Consider the following 22,706-nt stretch of genomic DNA (forward strand, 5'->3'; position numbering starts at 1 on the left):
GGAAGGAAGGAAATTACTGAGGAGTGGAGTAAAGGTTGGTGTAGAGTAGATGGAAAAAGGATGATGAAATTGAAGGGAAAATAGAGGGAAGATGGGTGGAAGGAAATTTAGGAGAGAGGGAAGGGGGAGAGGAAGATGGTGAGTGAGCTTAAGAATGAGGCTGATGAAGGAAGATGTGGAGGAAGGGTGGGAAACCGGGTGGATGGATCAATGAAGAGAAGGAATCAGGAGGTGGTGATGATGGGCTGGAGTGTCGGCATGAAATCAGAGAGAGGATTGGAGCACGGGAAAGAGGAAGCGACCACATGTTGGTCTCCCTCTTTGATCTTAAATGAAATGTTATTAATTAGAGCGAATCCCTCAGCGTGTCCTCCGGGCTCACATGATTGGAGCAGACACGCTGATCACAGCATCAGGCTTAGCACTGTCATGCAATATGTCGTTCTGTCCTCCAACCTTTAGAATTAAATTTAAATGCTTTAGTTTTAAAGGAAGGGAAGTTTATATATACCTTACAGCACATTTCATTAACATGGTTAATTTAAATATTAGAAAGAAGAGAAGCATGAAACATTAAGATACAAGTTCAGAGGGCTTGAAACAGTCTAATGTCACCAGTGCTGTACTTTGACCTAAATACTAGGCATGTAAACATGTATGTTAACAGCTGGTCATTATTAGGCTGACATTAATATTTAGTCCATTAGTTTGCTGTCTTGTTAGTAAAATAATATTAGAGTTATATTAAAATATGTAGCATTTATAGGATGTCAGCTGTTTAATATTGGCATTGCAAGATGTTAAGAGGGACCAACTTTTCCTTATTTTCTTTCATATGAATAATGTTAAAATGCCAGATGAGCATATGCGGTTGTGTTTTGAGGCTCTTTTTGGTGATATTTCATGAAAAAGGGCAGCTATACTACATTACATTAATTTTCCTGTTGCAATGGCGGTGCAGAAACAGAGAGTGCGTTTATAGAGCGGGTTGGTCAGGAGGCGGATGGGTCCCACAAACAACTGAATTTCATGTTTGAGTCCATAGTTCACTTCCTTTTTTCCTCCCTAATCCCAACCATTGTAACAGTCCACGCTGTTGTGTAAGCGTAAGTTCTGTTTGCTTCATCCTACCATGTGCATTTGTTGACATCACCGTAACGGCATCCTGGAGCGTAACAGCGGACACTGACAGATACCTAAAATGTTATAAGTAGATGCAGAGGGTCTCTGACAGAACAGCACCATGTGACAAGTTGGGATAAGAACGTGTTGTTTATAGACGTTTGTATCTGTGGTTTGTGTAAAGTATTTCACCACATAAAGAGTCCACTTAAACCACCCTCTAGATTCAGAATCATAATCAGCTCGAATGCAAAAGTTCCCTCGTGTCTCTCCTATCTACACCAGCCGATCAGATCTTCAGCGTTTAATATATCTCAAGATGAATATGGTCTAATTAGCGGTGTGTAGAAGTGTTGAAAACTAGCAGGGTTTTACTCCCTGCAGTTGTTGCATATCTCTCTTTTTGTCCCACAGAGACGAGCTTTGACAGTCAGGATCTCACCAACTTTGTTTCAGCTTGTTTCAGTGCTCGTCTCACAAACAAACTTAGTGCAGGGAAGTGATTTAAATATTAAAAGTTGTGTTCACATCCCGGCTTGTCTTCATCACACTTGCAGACAGATGACGAGACTTTTAATTATGTTTCCTTTAATACTGTGCGACACTGAGTATGGAGCGATAGAAGAGAGCGAGCCAAGAGAAAGGGGAGAGAAAGAGAGAGAGAGGGAGGTTCAGGTTGTACTGAGATACTTTGACAATTTCACTCACGTAACGTTCATGCAGATGAAGCGTGTTAAATTGAATTGAATTGACGGAGAGAGGTAGAGTGGGATGATGAGTGAGTGATATGAGAAAGTGCAAGACGAGATGAAAACAATGATGAGAGAGAGAGAGCGTGTGACAGATGGAGAGACAGATGAAAAAAAGTGCGATAAAGATGGAGAGAGTTTGAGAGATGCTGTAGACTGATTACCATCATGTAGAGCAGCTTAGACAAGAGGACTCAGTGGAATTAAAGGCTTTCCGTGGAAAATAGCTTTGCCCTGTGGAATTAGGGTTTAACATCCGGAAATGTCAGCCTCAACCCGTTTTGTTACAGATCCGTGCGGTGTGATGAGCCTTTTGATTTGACACCGTACAGGTGCCCTCACTTATACCTGGTGTTAACATTCAGCCCATACATGGATATACAGGCACATGGTTGTTAGCAGATGACAGAAAGTCAACAAACCTTGCCATGGGTTCAGTTGATCTAGATGAGAGAGGGTATTTATATGCACATCAAGTAGGTGCAAGGTCAAAAAACAGCAGACATGAGGAAAAAAAGTAACACCTGCTCACTTAGTCCATGCTAAAGGTTGACACATGAGTGGATTTTCGCTCCTGTCCCATCCCACACCCACAAAAAATGTTGCATAGTTTGCATAAAGAATATAGCCAAACATTAATTAATAGCCTATTAGAACTGCATATATATAGATAAAAACGAATCAAGTAGGTGCTGAAAGAATTCATAACAAAACAGATGAAACAGCTTTATTGTACATATTTTTTTCACTTAAATTTTTATAGTTTTTTTTTTCATATTTGTATTTTTCTATATCTAGCCTTTATTTTATTCCTGACTGCTTCAGTATTTTGCCTATAATTTTTGCCCCCAATATATTTTTGGTCGTTCCAAAGTTGCCGATGCATTCTCACTGTCCGTTTTCCATTTAATTTTACTGAATAGTATTTATTTTTCCACTGAGGGTCACAATACTGCCAAAAGAAGGCACAGACACAGATCTGACACGACTAATTGGGTTGGTCAATCTGTGAGCAAATAGTTGTGCGGTTCAAAAACCAGCAAACACAGTGCAACATTAACAATTAATTCAGATTTGTGTTCCTGTCCATCTGATGAATTAAAATTCCAACACTGACTCTGCTTTTAGAATCGGTGTGATTTCTATTAACTTTTAAGAACAATATCTTGCTCTTAAGCTGCTTAGATGTCTGACTTTTCTCACCAGCTAGTCCTTAGGGGTGTCTGTGTGCAGTTTAATGTTGCAGAGAAAGTTTATCGTCAGCAGGGGCGTAGCACTAAATTCTGGGCCCTGTGCATAAACAGTCTGTGTTCTTACCAGAAATGACCCTGATGGTCACACAGAGGCACAAATGCAAAATCTAAATTTTAATGAGAAAGGGTGTAATTACCAATTTTGGGGGTTAAATGGAAAAAAGTACAATTACTGTTGGCAGGGAGTAATAAGTAATTAGGGTTGCACAAGGTGCTTGTGGCACTTGAAGTACTTGAATTTGGCACTCAGAAATGTAGGTACTGCAATACCTTGAAAATCAGACTCAAAAGTACTTGAACATAATTGAGAGGAGAAAAGAATTGTATTGTATTTTACGAAATGTAATGAAAAGTGGGCCATGCTTGCTATTATTTTCTAATGCCGTATGAGTACAATGAGCTCAGAATGCCAACAGGTTGGTAAACGCCAGTAAACAGTCAGTGACAGGATGTTTTGGTAGTCTACAAAACACTTAACCCAGAGCAGCGTCAGCAGAAAGCGCAAGTTTTACTCACAACTGTGCCGTGCTCTGCGCCCTGTATATTTGTCTGCTACTATTTTTCCTGCACATTTCTAAATAACTGGTTAATTAATTTATTGATTTATTGGACATTTTTTAGGCCCTTGTGGCATGTTTGCTCCATTCATGAATCCGAAATCAAAAATCAGATTACTTGAAACAGTACTTGAAAGTCATTGAATTTGTGAAGTAATAATATAACTTTTTTAAAATGACTAATAATTAACATTTTTTATGAGTAATAAGGCCAAAATTGGTTGATTACCTCTTCAGAAATATAGATTAATTGAGTTTTGATTGAGTTTTAATTGTAATTTTTAGTAAAAAAAAAAAAAAGGGGGGGGGGGGTATTATCTTCTTTTCTTTCGCTCATCCTCAAACTCTGTGTCTCTCTTACCACACACACACACACACACATTCACTGTCATCCACACTCGCCTTTCACACGTAGTCATTATGTCACTCTGCTGCAAACACCCACACTGCTCACACACACAAACACACACAGATGACCCACACACTAATCTAATTGTATTTCAGCGGCTCCAGCAGAGTGTGAGTATAAATATTTGATGGGATCGGCGAGGGTGCTGGACGGGTGCTGGGACTCACTGACTCCCTTTCAGTCGGTGAGTCCAGAGAGCTGGCATGAACACCAGCCTGAGTCTCACCACAAATCTCTGCTTCGGATCAATGAAGAGCAGCTTTACACACAAAACACACACACACACACACACACACTTTCGCCTGCTCACACACACTTTTTATCCAGTTTATTCCATAGTCTTTGTCACAGCGGCTCAGTTGGAGAGCAGAGGGGGGTTATCAGGCTTCACCATCACTATTGATCACAGCCCAGAGAGCGTTAGACTTCACCTTCCTCTCTTCCGTCTCGCTCTCTCCCTCCTCCTCTTATTCCACATCAGCTCTGCTTCTCTGGGTGACCTTGCCCTTTCTGTCTCTTTCTGTGCCTGCTTCGCTCGCTGTTTCTTGTAAAGTGATTGAGCCTAAATCATCAAAGATATACAGTGCTGCAACATAGAAAACTGCTGACACATCTCCAAAACATTGTAGTTACAGAAGTTTAAGCAATGATTGCAATAGCAATTCTCCAAAATGGCCTTAAACTTGGTTATTTCTGATTAAAAATAGAGCATGGAATCAGGTTTGTGTTCAACAGAAATAGATGACGAATGATAGAGTGCAGTGAAAAAAAGGGATTCTTTTTTTTTCCTTTTCTGACCTTTATTGTGTTTGAATATTGGTCTTAAGTGAGCTGAAGTCTCACAAGACATTATCTTGTGAACAACCATTTCAGCAGGCTCAAGGCCAGGTTTCAGCCATCGCTCAGCCTTTTTCTTACCACCAGTATTTTCCACAGATGTTTTAAATAATGCCGAGTTGGCCCCATGGTGAAAGGTTTGAACTTTTGCACAGAGCACATACCTTTAGATACTCGTGCTCCTGTCAAAATGAATGCTTCAGGTTCTGCAAGGGAGCTGAAAAGTCAAACAAAAGAATTCAAACAAATGTGAATTTGACATATGCTGGGCAAAGAAGAGATCTTAATTTTGATTTCTCTTTCCTCTGGGAACAGGAATGAGATAAATCAAACATCATATTAATATTTACAGCAAGTTAGTTTGTTTAAATGTAGCATCTTCATTCACTTTTTTTGTAATCTATTCTTGAATAAACTGTAGCGATGAAAAGCAAACATGAGTAACGCACAACTAATAAATATGTCATGTAGATTTCAGAAGCTTGCACATGACACTGCACTTCCTTTGCACCTCAGCATTACAACCTCCAAATGTGAACCTGACTGGATGAATTGTTCTCAAGAAACTCAAAGAACATACAAATATAGGTACGGACAAACGGAGACTCCTTACATCTTAGTTAGATGGTTGATAACCCAAAATGCACTTATTTCTGATTTCCCCAGAAAGATTAAAAGGCTGCATGGCTGGAACACACAACAAAAATAAAAAACGATTTGAATATCATAAATAAAATCATAGACTGCACCGATTTACCTGCAGGGCCCGAGGACCAAATAAATTGCTGACAAAGCATCCTCAGTGCTACGAAAATACTATTATTTTTTCTTACCTTTGGTGCACAGCATCAAAAGTAATGCATTTCCCTGCGTTATATCTCTACTGGAATCTACCATGTGTATTATTTCTGAGGGGAAATTTTCAGCTCAAATCCCTCAGCATATTTCTCCAAATGCTAAGGCCATCTGATAACATTGCCCCTGTGTAAATCAGCATGTCATTAATTTAGATTTTTGAAAGGATTGCTCTATTTTTCTGCTCTTTGTTCCTCCTCAGGGGGAAAACTATTGAGGCTATAGAGTTGAAAAGTGGGAGTATGTTTTTACTGAATGTAGATTCACATTTTGTTGTTGTTGTTCTTTTTTCTTTTATGTTTCTATGTTCCCAAACACAGAAATAAGGGAGCCTGTTAGATATGTAACCATGTTTGTTGTGATCAATTTAAATTATTTCAACTCACGTTCAGAGAAATCATGTTTGTTTTTGTTTTTTTCTGTTAGTTTGGCGTGTCAAATTGCTGTAAATACTACAATACCCAGGGGCCTTGGCTGCCGTAGCTATTGAGAATGAGCCAGTCAGAGGCGCAAATTAGAGCTGTGTATTCAAAGCACTTTATTGTTGCAGTTTTGAGTAAAACAAAGAGCCAGTGTTGCCAAATTCATCCAAAATTGACCCAGAGTCCAAAACAAATTGATTTAAGCTGCAGGTTGTACTTTCAGTTTTGGCTTAGTTTGAGCTTGTTGATTGGATTTTTCTTTCTGAAACACACTTTGGCAGTCAAATAACCTTACAATTTTGCGTGCATTGTCTTTTTTTTTTCATAGATCTAGATATTTGCTAACAGAGATCACCCTTTATTCTGATGATTCAACTGTGAGAGTTTCATGTCCATCCAATCTGTGGAAGTACTCCAACTGTGAGTCATCTGACATTCACATTGTGTAGAAAATGAATGGGAGTTTTAACACAGAACCAGGGCTGTGCCAAATAGCTTCCACCACTTTGCAACTCTATAGCACTAATGATAACATGTAATAGAACCCTTTATCTCTCCAGAAAGAGCACTACAGTGTTGTTCATCATTTTTCCAATCCTACTTTAGATGAAACCAACTGAGTTCCCAGTGACTGCATCCTGCAATCCAGTACTGGGTCTAAAAGTTTGCTTTCACCAGCTTCTGCAGCAGCCGCTCCTCAAATCCATCAATATGATCTGATCAGCTCCGATTGATCCAGCCACAAATTGATATGAATTATCCACCTCACCACTCAAACTCAACAACTTAAGATATCATCTTGGTTAGGTTAAGGAAAGCATACATGGTGAGGACGTTCCTTAAAATGACTCAAAAGTCCACACAGTTGTGAACATGCGTTTCTGTGGGAAAAAGAGAGTTTGTGGTTTTGTGACTCATCAAATGCATCTCCTTGCAAGACTGCTTGGGAACACTTCCTTGTTTGCTCCCATTAAAGCATTGGTCACCTGATAGCAGCCTTCCAAAATGCATGGGTTACACACATATTACTGACTCATGATTACATGGGATATGCACAGATTCAGGTTCATTTTTTTGTCAGAAAACATTCAATTTTTGAGAACAGCCTAAACTTATAAAGAGCTCCGTTCACTGACATGCAAAACCTCCGAATGCAGGGAGGGGACACAAAATGATCACAAAGGGACACACGAAAAAAGCCCAAGAAAGTTTGCTGATTCAGTCCACCTCACCTCACCCAACACCCTTTATCTTCAGCTACGACACACATGAATTCTTATCCCGTGGGAAACACTGAGAGCCCATCATACCCTAATACTCGCAAGAGAAAAGACAATTACAGCTTAGTATTTCCATTGTTTTCACTGAAAACACGGCAGCTTTGTTTGCAACCATATTGTTTTATGTGTTATGTTTGGACTTGTCCAGCCAAGTGTGCTAACAGGCTGCAGTTAGCAGCAGTGAAACTCCACTGGCCTCACGCCATCTTGCTGAGAGTTCTTTATTCAGTGTGATAGCTGGCAGAAAGTGACCGCTAATAACTCAGACTATTCATGACAGTGTTTTCAAATGGAGCAAGAATAAATCTTTTTTTTTCTATCTTTTTGCACTGGGTCTGAAACATTGCTTTTACATGTATGGCTCTCTTCCTCTCAGGTCGGTTCCTTCTTCATGATCAACCTGTGCCTCGTGGTCATCGCCACCCAGTTCTCAGAGACGAAGCAGAGGGAGCACCAGCTGATGCAGGAGCAGCGAGCGCGGTGTTCGTCGTCCTCCACTCTGGCCAGTGAACCAGGGGACTGCTATGAGGAACTCTTCCAGCTGGTCTGCCACATCCTCCGCAAGTTCAGGAGGCAAAGTGTTGTGCTTTTCAACACCCTGCGGGGGAAACCACGTGGGTTTCGGGGTGTCGGAAGAGGCAGAGGAGCGGAAGAAGCGAGGGAGAGGAGGGCCAATGGAAGGGGAGGATGTGAGAGGAGAGCAGTGATGAGGCGCGGTACGTAACTGTAAAAATACTCACTCATATTTATATATTTGCTTTACACACTTACCCTTTAACACCATCTATTTTTTGCACTTCAGGTCCACCCTGTCCTCATCATAACAGACCTGACCATGCCTCACCCATGGCCCTCACTGCCACCTCTGCTACCGATGGCTGTCCTCAGTGCACCGCAGCCTTGTCACTCGCAGACGGGGTGGGACCAGCTCGCAGTGCCGTAAACGATGAAGCAGAAGAAGGAGCTGTGGAGGAAACTGACAGGGACGGCGGACACTCTGGTGGTAAAGAGAAGGGTGAGAAAGGCAAAGAAGGTGAAGGGGGCCGTGTTGGCTGTAATCCTAAGAAGCGATGCAAGGAGCTGTGGCATGACATTAGGATGAAGCTGTGGGGAATCGTGGAGAGCAAGTACTTTAACCGAGGCATCATGATCGCTATCCTGATCAACACCATCAGCATGGGAATCGAGCACCACGAGCAGGTAAACACAGCTGCAGCTCGACTCTGTGTTGCAGAACTTTTCTCAGTGTTTGAAGTGCTCTTTATGTCACACTTTAGCTTCTCCCCTCTTTCATTTATTCTCTTTTATATCTGCAGTATCTGTGTCACTCTCTCCCCTCTCTCAGTCTGTCTCTTTTACACAGCTGTCTGTCTCATCAGTTAAATTAAAAGGTTCAAGTCTTTCATTTGTGTTTATACTCAAAAGTACACATTGTTATCAATATTGACAACTTGGCAGAGACAGTCAGTACCTTGCAGGCTTGGCTCAAATGATTCCATAAAACTGCACACCAAGTTTAGAGAAGCAGTTTTATATGCTCCTAGAATTTGTCCAGCAATTTGTCTCCAAGAGATGTCCAACTGACGGTCTCTACCATGCAATTCCCGCCTCTTCACATTCCAAAGTCTCCAAATACTGCTGTTTTTGGAGTGCTTTCGGTGTAAGATCCCAACACCGAAAGCTGCCTGTCGCGTTCTTATAATACGTGGCTTTTCAGCACCAGCTGAGAGCGCGGCCAAACATAACCTAACACATGCAGAAATTTGAGAAAAGGGCTTTTGGGTATTCTGCACCCTCAGCCTGGAATTTGTCGCAGAATTACTTTAAACTCAAGGAGCTGGTGTTGTTAAATGTTTTTAAATCTAAAATAAAAGACTTAGAAGCAGATTCTATAGGATGTCGATGTTTTAGCCTGCCTGGTTGTTCAACTGACTCCAAGAAATTTCTCTTTTGACTCATAGATAGTTCTCTCTTAATGCAAATTTTACTGCTTGTGTATACTGTCACCCTTTGTGTTTCTTTAACAACTCTTCCCCTCTGTTATGAGGATGTCCAATCAGTGTTATTGGTAATGCTGTATTGACAGAGAAAGGTGAGTTCTCGTGCTCATGGTACTATGCAGACAGAACCTACATGTACCAGGATGCATTGTGTGAGAGATTTAAAGCCAATAATGTTAGCCGACAAAAATAATCATTCAGTGGTGATCTGCCCTCTCCACCCTGCTGGACTTGGTTGTCTTTTCCAGTTTATCTTCAGGATCTTCAAGAAGGTCTCCACCACACCTTGGACCAAGTGAGAAAAAAAAACTTTCATGCATAGTAACACACCCACAGGCTCTCTCAGGGCTGTCATCAGTGACAGCATCCAACAAAAACTGCCCACACTGAAATTTACTGCATGATTCAGATTCTGTTGGCATCAGAGTGCTGTTTGAGCAGAGGCACCACCGCTTAGTGTTTACTGTTAGCAGCTCAAGTTCTGGAGAATCCCCTCTGACCATATCCTCTTCCACAACTAAATATGGCTGAAGTACTTACTCAGTCAAAACACTAAGACAAAATGTAAAATGTTTGCTGTTGGAAATGTAGCTAATTTGCAACACAAATGAAGAGAACAAGGACAGCTTCCAGAGCAAACCCCCTTTGCTACCCCGAGGCTGGCACTAAAAATCCAAGCTGAGATAGCCTTCAGGTCTTCCTGCCTCCAACTACCTCACTGTCACATCAAAAGACAACACTGGATAAAAGAAGAACAACATATCTTACCTCAGCAAACTCTGCTTTCTCTGTCGTGCAGTGCAATGCATTGCTTTAATCAACTACATTGACTATCAACACTGGTTGGATGAAGTCTGTGCACAATTTGGGTAAAGTTCAATGGAAGCAGTTTCTTAAAGTGGAATTCCCAGGCAGCTTTAGCTCAGGAGGCAGAGCTCTTCATCCACTAATGCGAAGGTCGGCAGTTGGCTGGCAGTGATTGTGTATAAATGTATAAAAACTAAGCAGCAGGTGGCACTCTGTGCGGTAGCCTCGACCGCCGCTGTGTGAATAGGTTATGTGACAAGTAGTGTGAAGAGAGTATAGAGTGATCTCACACCTAGAAAAGCACGGCAGAAGTGCAATTGTGGTTTCATTCCAGTTAGACATCTAATTCATAACCAGAGAAAGTGGTCTCATATTCAAGGGATACAGCTGGGGTTGTTCAATGTTTTTTTTTCTTTGTTTTTTTGTTATTCCATGAAAATACCAAAACCAATCATCCACCAGCCAGCTATCAAAACATTCCAACTCCTTTTCGTTACTCAGCCACAAGTTCATTTGTTCTTGCATTTCATCAGACTTGAATTTGACTTGAGGAATCCAAAGCCACTGCAACGATTGTGAAATCAACTCAGATTAACAGTGCCCATGTGGATGGGACATGGGAGGAAGACAATGAGCAACTTCACAAAAAATTACTTTAAATTAGTAAGGAATTTGTAAAAAATTCGTAATGTAAGAAAAAGAAGAAAATTCACTGGAAATTAATTCACAAAAGAAAAGAAAAGAAAAATTGCAATTGCAATTGCAGTTTGCGGGACATCTCTTACTGAGTTGTGTCTTGCCTTCTTAGCCATGTTTTTAAAGGAAACCAAATCAATTTGCTCAGGTTTCAAAGGTTTAAATGCTTGAGAAAAGCGTCTCAATGCAGCACAAGAAACTGATGTCGATCTAGGTTTTCAAGGGTTGAAGGCACGTCACCCAATTAAATTGTGTTACTCACTGAAGAGTGTTAATCTGTTTTGAACACCACAGAGGATTGAGTTATGGCAGGCTTTACCTGCAGCAAACACACACTGTTGGATCTGGTTGGACTTGTAAATATTTTATAAACTTGCCAGCTGAGATGTGATCGGTTGCTTATAACCATGAAACATTCAACCTTTATGGTCATCAGTCTTGTGATTTGATTCTATCAGCTTCAGGCTGATAAGTGGAAAAATAGTGAAAACCTAGTTAGGAGCCTTCTAAGCTTCCCAAGTTTTTTCAACTTTGAGTCGAAAGACAAAAATTTAACAATGCTTGGAGGGAGGTTTCATTCATTAGTGAGAATGCTGGGATGAATGTGCAGCTGTTGCCTTGTTGTTTGTCTTCAGTTGCTGCCTCCCAATTAGGATGTACAGCAAACTAGCAATGTGAATTTATGAATGGGGGAATCCATAGCAGTTAAAAATAAGGGATTTGTTGTTGTTTAGTATTTTGTAGATGCATGAGCTGCACTCCCTTTCTCTCTCTGTCTACAGTTATTTTAGAGTGAACCGACAACCATGTTGCTTTAGGTGTGAAACCACAAGTCTCTTTCAGTGTCTCCGCCTGCCACTCAATGTCCACACTCCTCCGCAATGTAAACTTCTCTGTATTCTCTCTCCAGCACATTCATCTCTCTTTCTTACATGCCTTTTCTTCCTTTCGCCTTCAAAATGCCTGTATAATCTGGTTCCAGTGCCAACAAGATAGATTGCAGTCAGGTTAGGCAGCAGGATGTAGATAGGGCCACTAGATCATCACACTCATCGAGATCTCCACGCAATAAAAAATGCTGCCTCGTGCTTTCTCTCAACTTCTGCTTATTTTTTTCCCCAGTTTCCTGTCTCTTTCTGTCGCTTTGCTTTGTACATTCTTTGTCTTCCTATCAATATTTCTTGCTCTCGCTATACCATCGCCCACTGACGCCTGCCACCGCCGCAGTGGTGGGTCGTCTCTCATCTCAGGGGCGGCTAAAAATAGAGAGAGACAGAGCGAGAGAGGCAGAGGGAGACTTTGCTCCTTTAATGTGGAGGAAATAGTGAGCTGGAGTGTCTGTGGTTCCACCGCCTGTTTAGCAAACTGGAGTCATGCCTCCCTGTGTTTGAACAGTGGTATCAGAGGCTTAATCTGTCTCATCGCTCTGATCCTCATCCTGTAGAGAGGCGCTTCCACCTGTCCTATACACCTGTGGTTTATGCTTCTGTTGGTGTTGGAGCAACAGATAACCAGTGTGGGGAAATGCCAGCCAGATGCTTTTTTGTTGTTTTTTTTTTTTATTTCTGGGTTGCAGTGGGTTTGATTTAGGCCAACAGCCACTTTGGCGAGCAACCAGATCATAATTTGGAGAGTGCATTTTATTTTAAAAACAAACTAATTTCTTAGTGAAAGAGCGTTGGATGTGTTTGGGATATGCCCTACACTTCTTACAGGACCAAAGAAAACACTTTCTACTAATACAACTACAAAATAATATTTTATTAGAGCAATGACGAAAACAGCTCAACACAAAACCTTCTCTGATTCATTACATGTTTAAATTTTGTGAGATTTAGGGGCAATATTGCCAGAAATGGAAGACAGTATTCACAACTGTGATTTTTTGCTGTACAATCATCTGAGAGCAAAAGTGTATATGAATACAAAATCTGCTTTAACGGCTGTGATTTTTTTTGCTTTAAACTGCAATTGTTAACATGTTAATTAGCATACTACCCGTAGAAGTAATCAAACAGGTCATTAACTAACTACATTCATTTGCAGTTGAAAGTTAGGCAAAAAATAATGATAATAAATGTCAACTGGTACACACTGCAAAGTATCTCCCCACTCTCTGGAGGCCAGCCCTACTGCTATCAGAGTTTAAGGTAATGTTAGCATCGCTGTTTTATTGTTTTTGTGCCTGGACAGTTACACAATGCCAGCCAACATTACCCAAGATGGCATTAAGTTTGCTAAACCTTTCAGTTTGTCTTTTATCCTCATTCCAAATAACGTCTTTAGCATTAAAAGTGAAAATATACAATTTGAAATATGGACAAGTATGCAGCCAACCAGGGCTGTGTTTGAATAGCAATAGCTGACATATTTTATCCTCAGTCTCAGTCCTTTACTACAATATCATTTTATTTGTAGCTTTGAAATACACATTTAAGATGATTTTACAAGATTCTTGTTCATAAATGAGTGAGCTCAAAACATAAAACATTCAGCCAGTGATGGCATTTTTAATCAACTCAAGGGGCTGATGCAAACTTCATTAGCTCACTGGCTGCAGCTGATAAAATCTGCCAACAAGTTTTCCTTTCAGCCAACAAAAGTTGCAGTTGCAGACCAGCAATTACAAGCCTGCTTTTGTCTATTTCTGATATGAAGGACTCATTGTTTCAGAAAGAAAAAAAAGATAGTTTGTATAGTAAGACTGATAGAAAAACAGCTGTTGTTATCACTGTGTGCATAGCAAGACTAGAAAATGGGTATAGCACTAGTAATCCACAGTCAGTTAGGTGTTTGCAATAAAGATTACTGTGCAGATGATTTGATTTCTTTAAAATACATATTACAGTAATAGTTTTCTAAAGATAAATTGTAAATATTTTAAGTTATTTCATAGAATCAGATGAAGTCTTAGTTTAGATGAATTCCATTTGTGCAACGTGCATTGTTCTTGACATCACAAATACGATCATAATTGGTGGGATGCAGCTGTTTGTCATCGTTTTTAGAGGGGACATTTAATACAACAGCATCATGTGCATTACTGAAAATGCAAGTTTCTATCCCCCATTGAACAGGAAAGATTGCTCGAGTGAGAAGGCACTTCAGAGACTTTACCAGCTGTTTGGGAATTAATAATGCAGGAGTGAGATGGGCACTTTGAAGATTTGACAGGGATGGATGGAGATCAAACAACACAGCTGAACGATTGTCTTTCTCTGCCAAAATGTCAAGATTAAAACTGAAGGAAATTACCAGGTTGATGTTGGAGGAGCAGCCATAGCCACAGTCAAAATATTCAATAACACCCACATATGTAGTTTCAAATGTTGGGGAGGATAGCTGTCACATGCAAATTAAAATCACAGCAGACACCAAACATATTTGGTAATCAAAAGTAGGTCAGAAAATTCAAAAATAAAATTTTAATTTGGTGATGGAGGACAATGAATCAATCCACAGGAAACAGTTGAGTTGAGCCACTGAAGCCCTGCATCAAAAATTTATGTTGTGAATAAATGCAACCTTCCAACCCTACCTGAGGATTATTGAAGAATCAATACACAGCAGGACAGGCCTTAATAAGATGGATATCTGTGTTAACCAAAGTGGCAGTTTGAAACATAAAAAGGGCTCTTATTAAAGAGATTTTATCACAGTCGACATCAAACAAACCCCCTTCTTTAAAAAAAACTGAAACAGGTTTGTTATGATTTCCATTATCACATTACTGATGTTTATGCATGATGTTGTGGCTCTGGGTTGTTCACAGGAATGTTACATGAGACAGGTGGAAAGGTTTTGCACTAACAAGGTCAGACTCGCTGTGCATCAGATGCTAAAAGCATTGGAGTAGGAAAAAGGTTGAAAATGCTGAACTCGTTGCAAGTTTTGTAAAATTGTCCACATATGAGATCATCGCATATAACTACACAACAAAATAGCATTGCTGATCTGCCAAGTTAGGTTTAAAGTCAACTACTTGTTTAAGATAAGGAAAAGGTCCCGGTCATGGTTAGAAAGAACCGACATTAACTGTTGGAAGGACGTTAATGCGAACAGCAAGCTCTGGTGTCGAAGTCAGACGCTGTACACCCATCCATCACAACCTCCTGTGTAATTGCAACACACTCTGGCAGTGTCGCAGAACATCATATTATTTGGGGCATCAAATAACAGTTATATCACACAGCTGACTCGTCATACACACAGAGAAAATAGTCAGGGTTTGACAAAAGTGCTTATTTTCCAGAGAGTGTCCAGCTCATGGAAAACAATGAGTGTGAAAGTTCAGATGGACAATTTCCCTTGCTGTTTGGGTTTGCAGCGCTATAGATATGGTGCAGTTAGTGGATTGTTAAGTTATTTAACAGAAAGTTATTGAGAGAGAGAGAGAGTCATTGTACCCACAACCAGAAGTCCCTTGTCCAGAAGTGGGACCAAGTCATTGCTTTTAGAAGTCACAAGTCTTTGCATTCTAGTTTCAAATCAAATCCCAAGTCAAGACAGGGAAGTCTTAAGTAAGACTGACAAGTCCCAAGTGAAGTCCCAAACCCTAAACTTTAAGTAACAAGCTCCAGACAAGTTAAAAAGCGCTCTCCAATAAAGTAATGTAAATTTACAAACATCTTTATTGCTCTTAAAATTTATTTGTTCAAACAAGTGTGTTTAAAAAAAGGTCTGAGGCTAACTTTAGCTTGTCATTAGCACACTAACTGTGTTGATATTAGTTCTGACTTACTGTTCTTTGTACGTCTTCAAATGTCAAACAAAATTAGAAGTTGTGTCTTGTTTGTAAATTTTTATTCACAAGTTATGAATACTTAAGTTCTTTTTCGTGACCACTGCACGGTGTCTAATCTAAAGTAGAGTTGCAAGTCTTTTTTCATTTTCTCAAGTCGAGAGGGGGGCTTTTGGAGAGTTTTTCCTTATTCGCTGTGAGGATCCAAGAACAGAGAGATGTGGTGCTATAAAGCCCTCTGATGGGTAATGTCATTTGTGATATTGGACACTGTAAATAAAATAAAATTGAATGTAGTCTGAAGTCCTTCAATTTGAAACTCGATTTCAAGTGACGTGACTCAAGGTCAAACCTCTGCCCTAGTCAGGAAAAAAATACAAAAAAACCATATCTGGTCTTTTAGGCATTTAGCAACCATGAACTCAATGGTTTAAAGTCAGATGTCCAATAAATTAATATGACTGATTTTCACATCTCTGATGTTGGCAGAGTAGCAGGTTTGATAGCTAAAACACATTCATTCAACAACAACAAAAACTATTTCATAATTGCTTTTAATCAATGTTTAGAGAATGTAAGTATTGATTGTTTCGTAAGGTACCCCACTGACAAGCCCCTCGAGGTTTCCCTGGCATGTCTCCTTTTCTCGAAAAGTATAATGTTGTTTTTAATATATACTAAATAAATAAAATCAGATCTGACCTAACCTTAAAATATTAATCAAGTTTTATACTACTCAGATCAGAGCAGCAAAATTTACCCCCACTTACACTTTTGTGCTTGCAAATGTAAAGTTCACACAGTACTGCTGCTTGGTAGGCAGAATAACCTTAATGCATCTGCATTTTAAAAGCCATGCCAATTCTAATTTTCTCTATCAGACAATTGCTTTTGATAGACATTTAAGTGTTATCAGTGCTGAAGAGTTATTTAACCAAACTGTCAGGACAGCAGTGCTTTTCCAGATGCTTGAACACCGAACACACACACATCGGTATCACTAATATCACTTATTTAGAATTTAGCACATCTTTATTTTTAGGTTTTGTTTTACATAAGGTTATAGGGTTGTTTTTTAAAGGTCTTTTTGTTGTTTTTGTTCCTTAACAAGTGCAAACTGTTCACTTTCCTAAATCAACTGTCCTCAGTGTGATGTCAAATCCCCGCTCCTCTTATTTTTGTTCCATACATCAGCCGACCGGAAAACACACAAGTCTTTAGATCTGTTCCCAGGTCTGCAGTAATGAGACTGCAGTAATGGATCTCCAGGGGCTTCCGAAGCTGTTTGGCTGGTCTGCAAACAGCGGTCAGCCGTCACATCGTTACCAACACTGGTGGGCACGCATCATTAGCCCGTTTTTTCACACTGCTAAACACTCATTAGTGCTGACAAACACACACATATATACATGCAGCAGTACAAATAGATGCACACATGCCCACGGATAGATATGTAAATGCAAAACACACAGTGCTCATTGATTCTTGGGGGGGGCGAAATGTCAGAAGTGTCATTGCCGAAGTTACAGAGGAGCTCTGTGGAATAGTGATGTGCTGGAAATCATGATTGTGCCAAATTTAGCCCTGTGCGTGTGTGTGTGTGTGTGTGTGTTCTTCCTTATATTGTGCAGACAGAAACAGGAAGACAGAAAGAGAGAGGGGGACTCAAACTGTGTCAGAGACAGCTGAAAAGACAGAAATTGATGCACATTAACAACTTGAGACTGACAGCAAGTAAAAGAAAGTGAAATATAAAGGCATATGATGGAAAGCAAATACGTCCAACTGTTCCTGCCAATGTTCAAGTGTTAACAAGACTTGTTTAAATACTGGCAGTGTGTCGAAGAGCTAATTTTATCACTCTCACAATAAATTAGCAATTGCTACGTTGTAATTTTCCAGACTGAATAGACACAGTGTTACATCATAGTGTCCCCAAAGCCATCGTTTGGAGCAAAACTCATAATCGTTCAGGTTGTTTCCATCGTGGAAGGAGTAAAATGTTGGACCTTTTTCATGGCACCGTCTCCAACATCCATAATTGATGGCAAAATGTGTTATGTTTTGTTTGCCTGCTACCTGCTGCTGTGTTGGAGAGGCGCAGACAGTTGGGATGTGGACTCACAGAGCGATGTTTGAACAACAATACTGGCTATTTTACTGCTTGTCAGTGTATTTGTCAGTAATCCCCTGAAATTGCAGCCAACCAGCACACTTTTTACTGGCATCAAAGTGTGTGTGTGTGTGTGTGTGTGTGTGTGTGTGTGTGTGTGTGTGTGTGTGTGTGTGTGTGTGTGTGTGTGTTTATGTGGTGTGAGAAAGAGAGAGTGCAGTTGTGTGTAAAAGCTTTTGTCCTTCTTGCCCTTTCCACCAATCAATTTGGAGCATTCGATCCATGGTGAGTAAAATGGCTGATAACTAGACAAAGCAATGAGGAAGCGAAAGAAAGTACGGACCAATAGCTAGATGAAGAAAAAGCCAGAGCTCAGCCATGTGGAGTCGCCTTTGGCTTTTTCATTTTTTGACAGAAATACAGTGAAACAGTCTAAGTCCAGTGTGTGCGCTGTATGTGTTTGTGGCACGAGTGACACTAAATGATAGCCTGATGTCCTCCAAATATCGATTGACCAGGACTCCTTTATAGCCTGTGGATCCCTTTCTCTGGCTTGATTCCATTTAATTTCTTATGTCAACTTTCTGACTTCCCATTTTTCTGTCATTATTCTCGAATGGCTTTCTAAACTTTAGCAATGATAGTGCTTAAAAGCATTACATGGGTAGCATGGTAGATTTGTCTGTTTGTCTGATTTTTAATTTAGTACCACCTACAGGTCCCAAACTTCCCACGCAATGCTTAACTTTTACCTCAAAAGCCACTGCCAAAATCAGTGTTGCCAAGTCTTTCCCAATAAAATTAGTTAGCACAAGCTCCCAAAGTCGCTAAAAGTCACCAAGTAACGCTGATTTACGTATTAGTGACATCATTCAAATAAATGGAAACATTGAAACTGATTCAATAGAAAAATCTTTAATTACAAAAAAACTACTGGCATGATTTTTATGAAACTTAGTGTAAGGGTGTAGCAAGGGACAACGAAGAACCCATTCAATTTTGGAGTGGACCCAAATCATGGGGCAGTTACACAAATTATTTTTCACTCCTTTTAACATTTTGAGAGAAGACATTTGGCCTGGACAGATGTTTGTTTTCTCCAAGTACCCCTCTATTTTGTGCATGCGTCCAATAATTTTGCTTTTTGGTGTGTAATGAGCCTTCCCGATATAAGGCTCTGCAATGAGGTTCTTTTGGTACATTTTCTCTAATTTGCTCTCTTCTTTACCCTCCTTCTCTTATTTGTCACTATACTCGGCCAGCCAGAGGAGCTCACTAATGTTTTGGAGATCTGCAACATCGTCTTCACCAGCATGTTCTCCTTGGAGATGATCCTCAAACTTACTGCGTTTGGCTCCTTCAGCTACCTGAGAAACCCCTACAACGTCTTTGATGGAGTCATTGTCATCATAAGGTAATTACACCATATAAAGATCCCGAATATACTGATTATATTTGGCAAAAAGGGGAAATAAGAGAAGTGGCTTTTGGAGGACAAACATACTGTGTTTCTGAAGTATTGACTGGTGTAATTCAGTATGATACTTTTTTGGTTTGCCAGACTGTTCTGGATAGAGATCCTGCAGTTAAATTATTCATGCCATGCTTTGTCAAATCGTCATCTGCATTCTACTTGATTGAAATGTACCACCTGTATGTATTTGGATGCCAAAGCGTCAGACAGCAGCAAACAGGTTTTGTCTTTTGTTGTGTACGCCTGGAGCTTCAGGTGAGTGGCTGCGCCTTTGATCTGCTAGCGTTTTTTTCCATTTCATCTGGCTCAGCGCCTTTGTCTGTGATCCCCATTATAACCCTGAGATCAAATACACATCAAAGCAACTAAAACTGAACAAGATCAAATGTGCAGCCCGTCACAGAAGATGCATGTTGATTGAACATATCTGCATCTGTCTTCATATCTTGTGCTCCACCACCAGTTTCCCTCTCTTCATCTGTCTGAATGTCCTCAGCTATTCATATGGAGCTGCTCTGTAAAAGTGCCCCCATTCAATCTTTGCCGATGAGGAGCTGATGCTATTTTGATGCTTTTTTGATGTGCTGAGTCAAGCATCTTGTAGGCACCTCCATTTGAGCACAAATTTCTGTAAAGCCAGATTTGCCACTACAGAGAATGGCTGTCTGCTAATGATAAATACATACCTGAACACAAAGGAAACAAAGCAGCACATTCAATACTGAGAGTTTGATGATGACCCCTCTTCATTGTAGATTGCTGAGGAACCAATAATTATCCTTTGATTTCATCAGGCAGCATTATTATGTACTGTAAAACCTCAGGTTACATCAGCCAGTAGGGTTGCTACTGAAGCACAGTTTGCCCTACAAAATGTATACATTTCTGAAAAGTTTGGATATCTTCTTTCTATTGGAGGTGGCTTATTTTCCTGCATGTTGCTCATTAGGTTACCCAATTCTTTGAAAAGTAATAGATGTTAACTGCTGTGAAAAAATGTAAAGCTTGCTGGATAGGTGACATCTAGGATTGCTGCCCAGTATCCTAGGAATGACATTCATATTGGACTAATCCACTTTATGTCCATCGCATGTATTGCCAATCAATGCATGAAGCATTGAGTATTGACTACATGAATCAAGTCAGGTTGGTAGGGTGGGAGTTTCTGTCCCTTCACAGACATTGAATGGACATTAAAAAAAAATACCATGGCCAAAATCTTAATCCTAACCTTGCATTAGGGGGTGCAGTATTTCTGAGAAAGGTAGTTGATTGTTGAGTGTCATTCCCAGATTTTCAAATACCGATGCTTTGGGTTGTTAATTTGGTTTTACGACCAACCCAGAGTCATCTGTAGTAGACGACCTGGGAATGTGACTCCAACTACCTTTCTGTAGAGCTGCATTCTGAGAATTTACTCCAGTGTTTTAGATGCCAAATTCTAACCACATTTCATTCACGATAGCCCCCTCCAGTCCCTCTCCCACTTCCTTTTGCATACTATAGTTTACTTTAATGTGGATTGCTAGACCACAGGTCTAGAGGTGGATTGCAGTTTCTGTCTCATCACAGACATAACCTAACCTAAAAAGTGCAGTATGAAACTCTGGAGAAAGATAGTTTCTTGTTGAGTCTCATTCCCAGTCAAATACCAAAACTTTAGGGTGGTGGTTTGGTCTGACTACCAACTCAAGGTCTTTTTTTTGTTTCTTTTTTACAAGCTGTTAATCAAACTCATTGATCAACTGCCTTTCTCAAGAATTTCGTACTGAAATTTTAGTCATGTTTTGATCGCCAAATCATAATCTTGTTTAATTCATGAACTTCCATTACCTTTCCATCTACCTTACCCATACTATATTCTCCATTTACATTTTGTAAAAAAGTAGGAATTTAAACAATGTCGAACAATTTTTTGAACATTTTTTTACATTTGACGGAAAGAAACAATTGCTAATGTACATAGGACAGGATTTTACTGAATGCTAATGTTCTTGTGTGGGGAAAGGGTTAGGAATCGTGACACCTGGCATTTGGATGCAAATTAAAAACCTCTTTTCGCAGTTCAGCCTCTGTTGAATCTCTATAGCAATGTATCACTTGGTAGTGAAATAAAACAAGCGATTGTATGTATTTGTCTTTACCTAAATGTTGCAGATTGACACTTTATGGTCATATTTAAGCATTCTTTCTCTCACAGTGCTTGGTTGGTTTCTTTCTCAGTGTGTGTGAGATTGTTGGCCAGTCCGATGGCGGTTTGTCTGTGCTGAGGACCTTCAGATTGCTGAGGGTGCTTAAGCTGGTAAGGTTCATGCCAGCGCTGAGGAGACAGCTTGTGGTCCTCATGAAGACCATGGACAATGTGGCCACCTTCTGCATGCTTCTCATGCTCTTTATCTTCATCTTCAGGTAAGGTGATGCATATAGTATGTGCTGCTTTTGGATATATGTGTCTGTAGGCATCCTGTTTGAATGCATTATAGATTACAAGACAATCTGCCCATGCTTCTTCTGCACCTCATTACCTGACAACTGCGCCAAAGCTTGGACCCCTTTTCTTTAAAATAGTGTTTTTATGAGTTGTTTGTTTTTTTTCTCAGGGAGTTGGCTGGGAGACATTGTTTCATCCTCTGCTTTTATGCGTGTTTATTTGTGCTTGCTTCTGTCTTTTCTAAAGTCCTGCTCACCTACTTAACAGCTGCCATTGAGGCGCAGAAGGTCACAGTGTTCCACAGCAGCTATTAACCCTGGGTGAAATATAACAAGCAGACACTCGAAGATCTGGTTAGAATTTAACAAGCAGACACTTAAAGAACTGGAGCAACATAACAAGCAGACATTTGTAGATGCTCAAGCACTGACACAGCAGCCCTCTGAAGGCTTAAAAGGTCTTTCAGTAGATGATCAATGGCTGCAGTCCTCACAGTCTTTGTTCCCCTCCCTCTCAGCTTCGCTTTACACTCGAGCCAGTTTGTGTAATTCTGCTTTCTAAGGTAATGTGAGAAAAATTACCCTGAGTTAATCACAGTATATACTCAAGAACTATATTTCTGTGTCTTCGGACACATGCATATGCAAACAGGGTCGAGTTGGAGATGCAAGCACGTATTTTGCTACATTATGACCGAGTTGTATTCTGTGTGTTGGTCTAAATGCTGGTGTCCTCCTAAAATGTCAGCTACATTGCACCATTAACATTTGTTCATGTCATGCTTGGTTTGTCAGTTAAACTCTATCTTAATTGTCAGGTGCTTGTTACATCGTTCATGATTCATCAGCACCATAATGTACAGAGCAGGCTCTTAAAACCCTGCAAGGAATTACACTCTATATCTGTAACAATTGTGTGTAATTAACTGCACATTAAAGGGCCACTTTTAAATGTTCAGTG

At 40.1% G+C, this 22,706-nt stretch overlaps 1 protein-coding gene across 2 annotated transcripts in view; it reads left to right on the top strand.

Moving 5' to 3' along the window:
- LOC121941708 (voltage-dependent T-type calcium channel subunit alpha-1I-like) overlaps positions 1-22,706 on the top strand; it is a 295,976-nt gene that overhangs the window by 178,693 nt on the left and 94,577 nt on the right. For both annotated transcript variants that reach the window (XM_088074767.1, XM_088074765.1), the window contains 4 exons: positions 7,861-8,200; positions 8,287-8,684; positions 19,104-19,255; positions 21,539-21,724. In XM_088074767.1, coding sequence (XP_087930893.1) covers positions 7,861-8,200; positions 8,287-8,684; positions 19,104-19,255; positions 21,539-21,724 — 1,076 coding nt within the window. The remainder of the gene's footprint in view (positions 1-7,860; positions 8,201-8,286; positions 8,685-19,103; positions 19,256-21,538; positions 21,725-22,706) is intronic.

The sequence above is a fragment of the Plectropomus leopardus genome, chromosome 3 (genome assembly GCF_026936395.1).
Source record: "Plectropomus leopardus strain MGB_pleo_1.0 chromosome 3, ASM2693639v1, whole genome shotgun sequence".
Lineage (NCBI taxonomy): Eukaryota > Metazoa > Chordata > Actinopteri > Perciformes > Serranidae > Plectropomus > Plectropomus leopardus.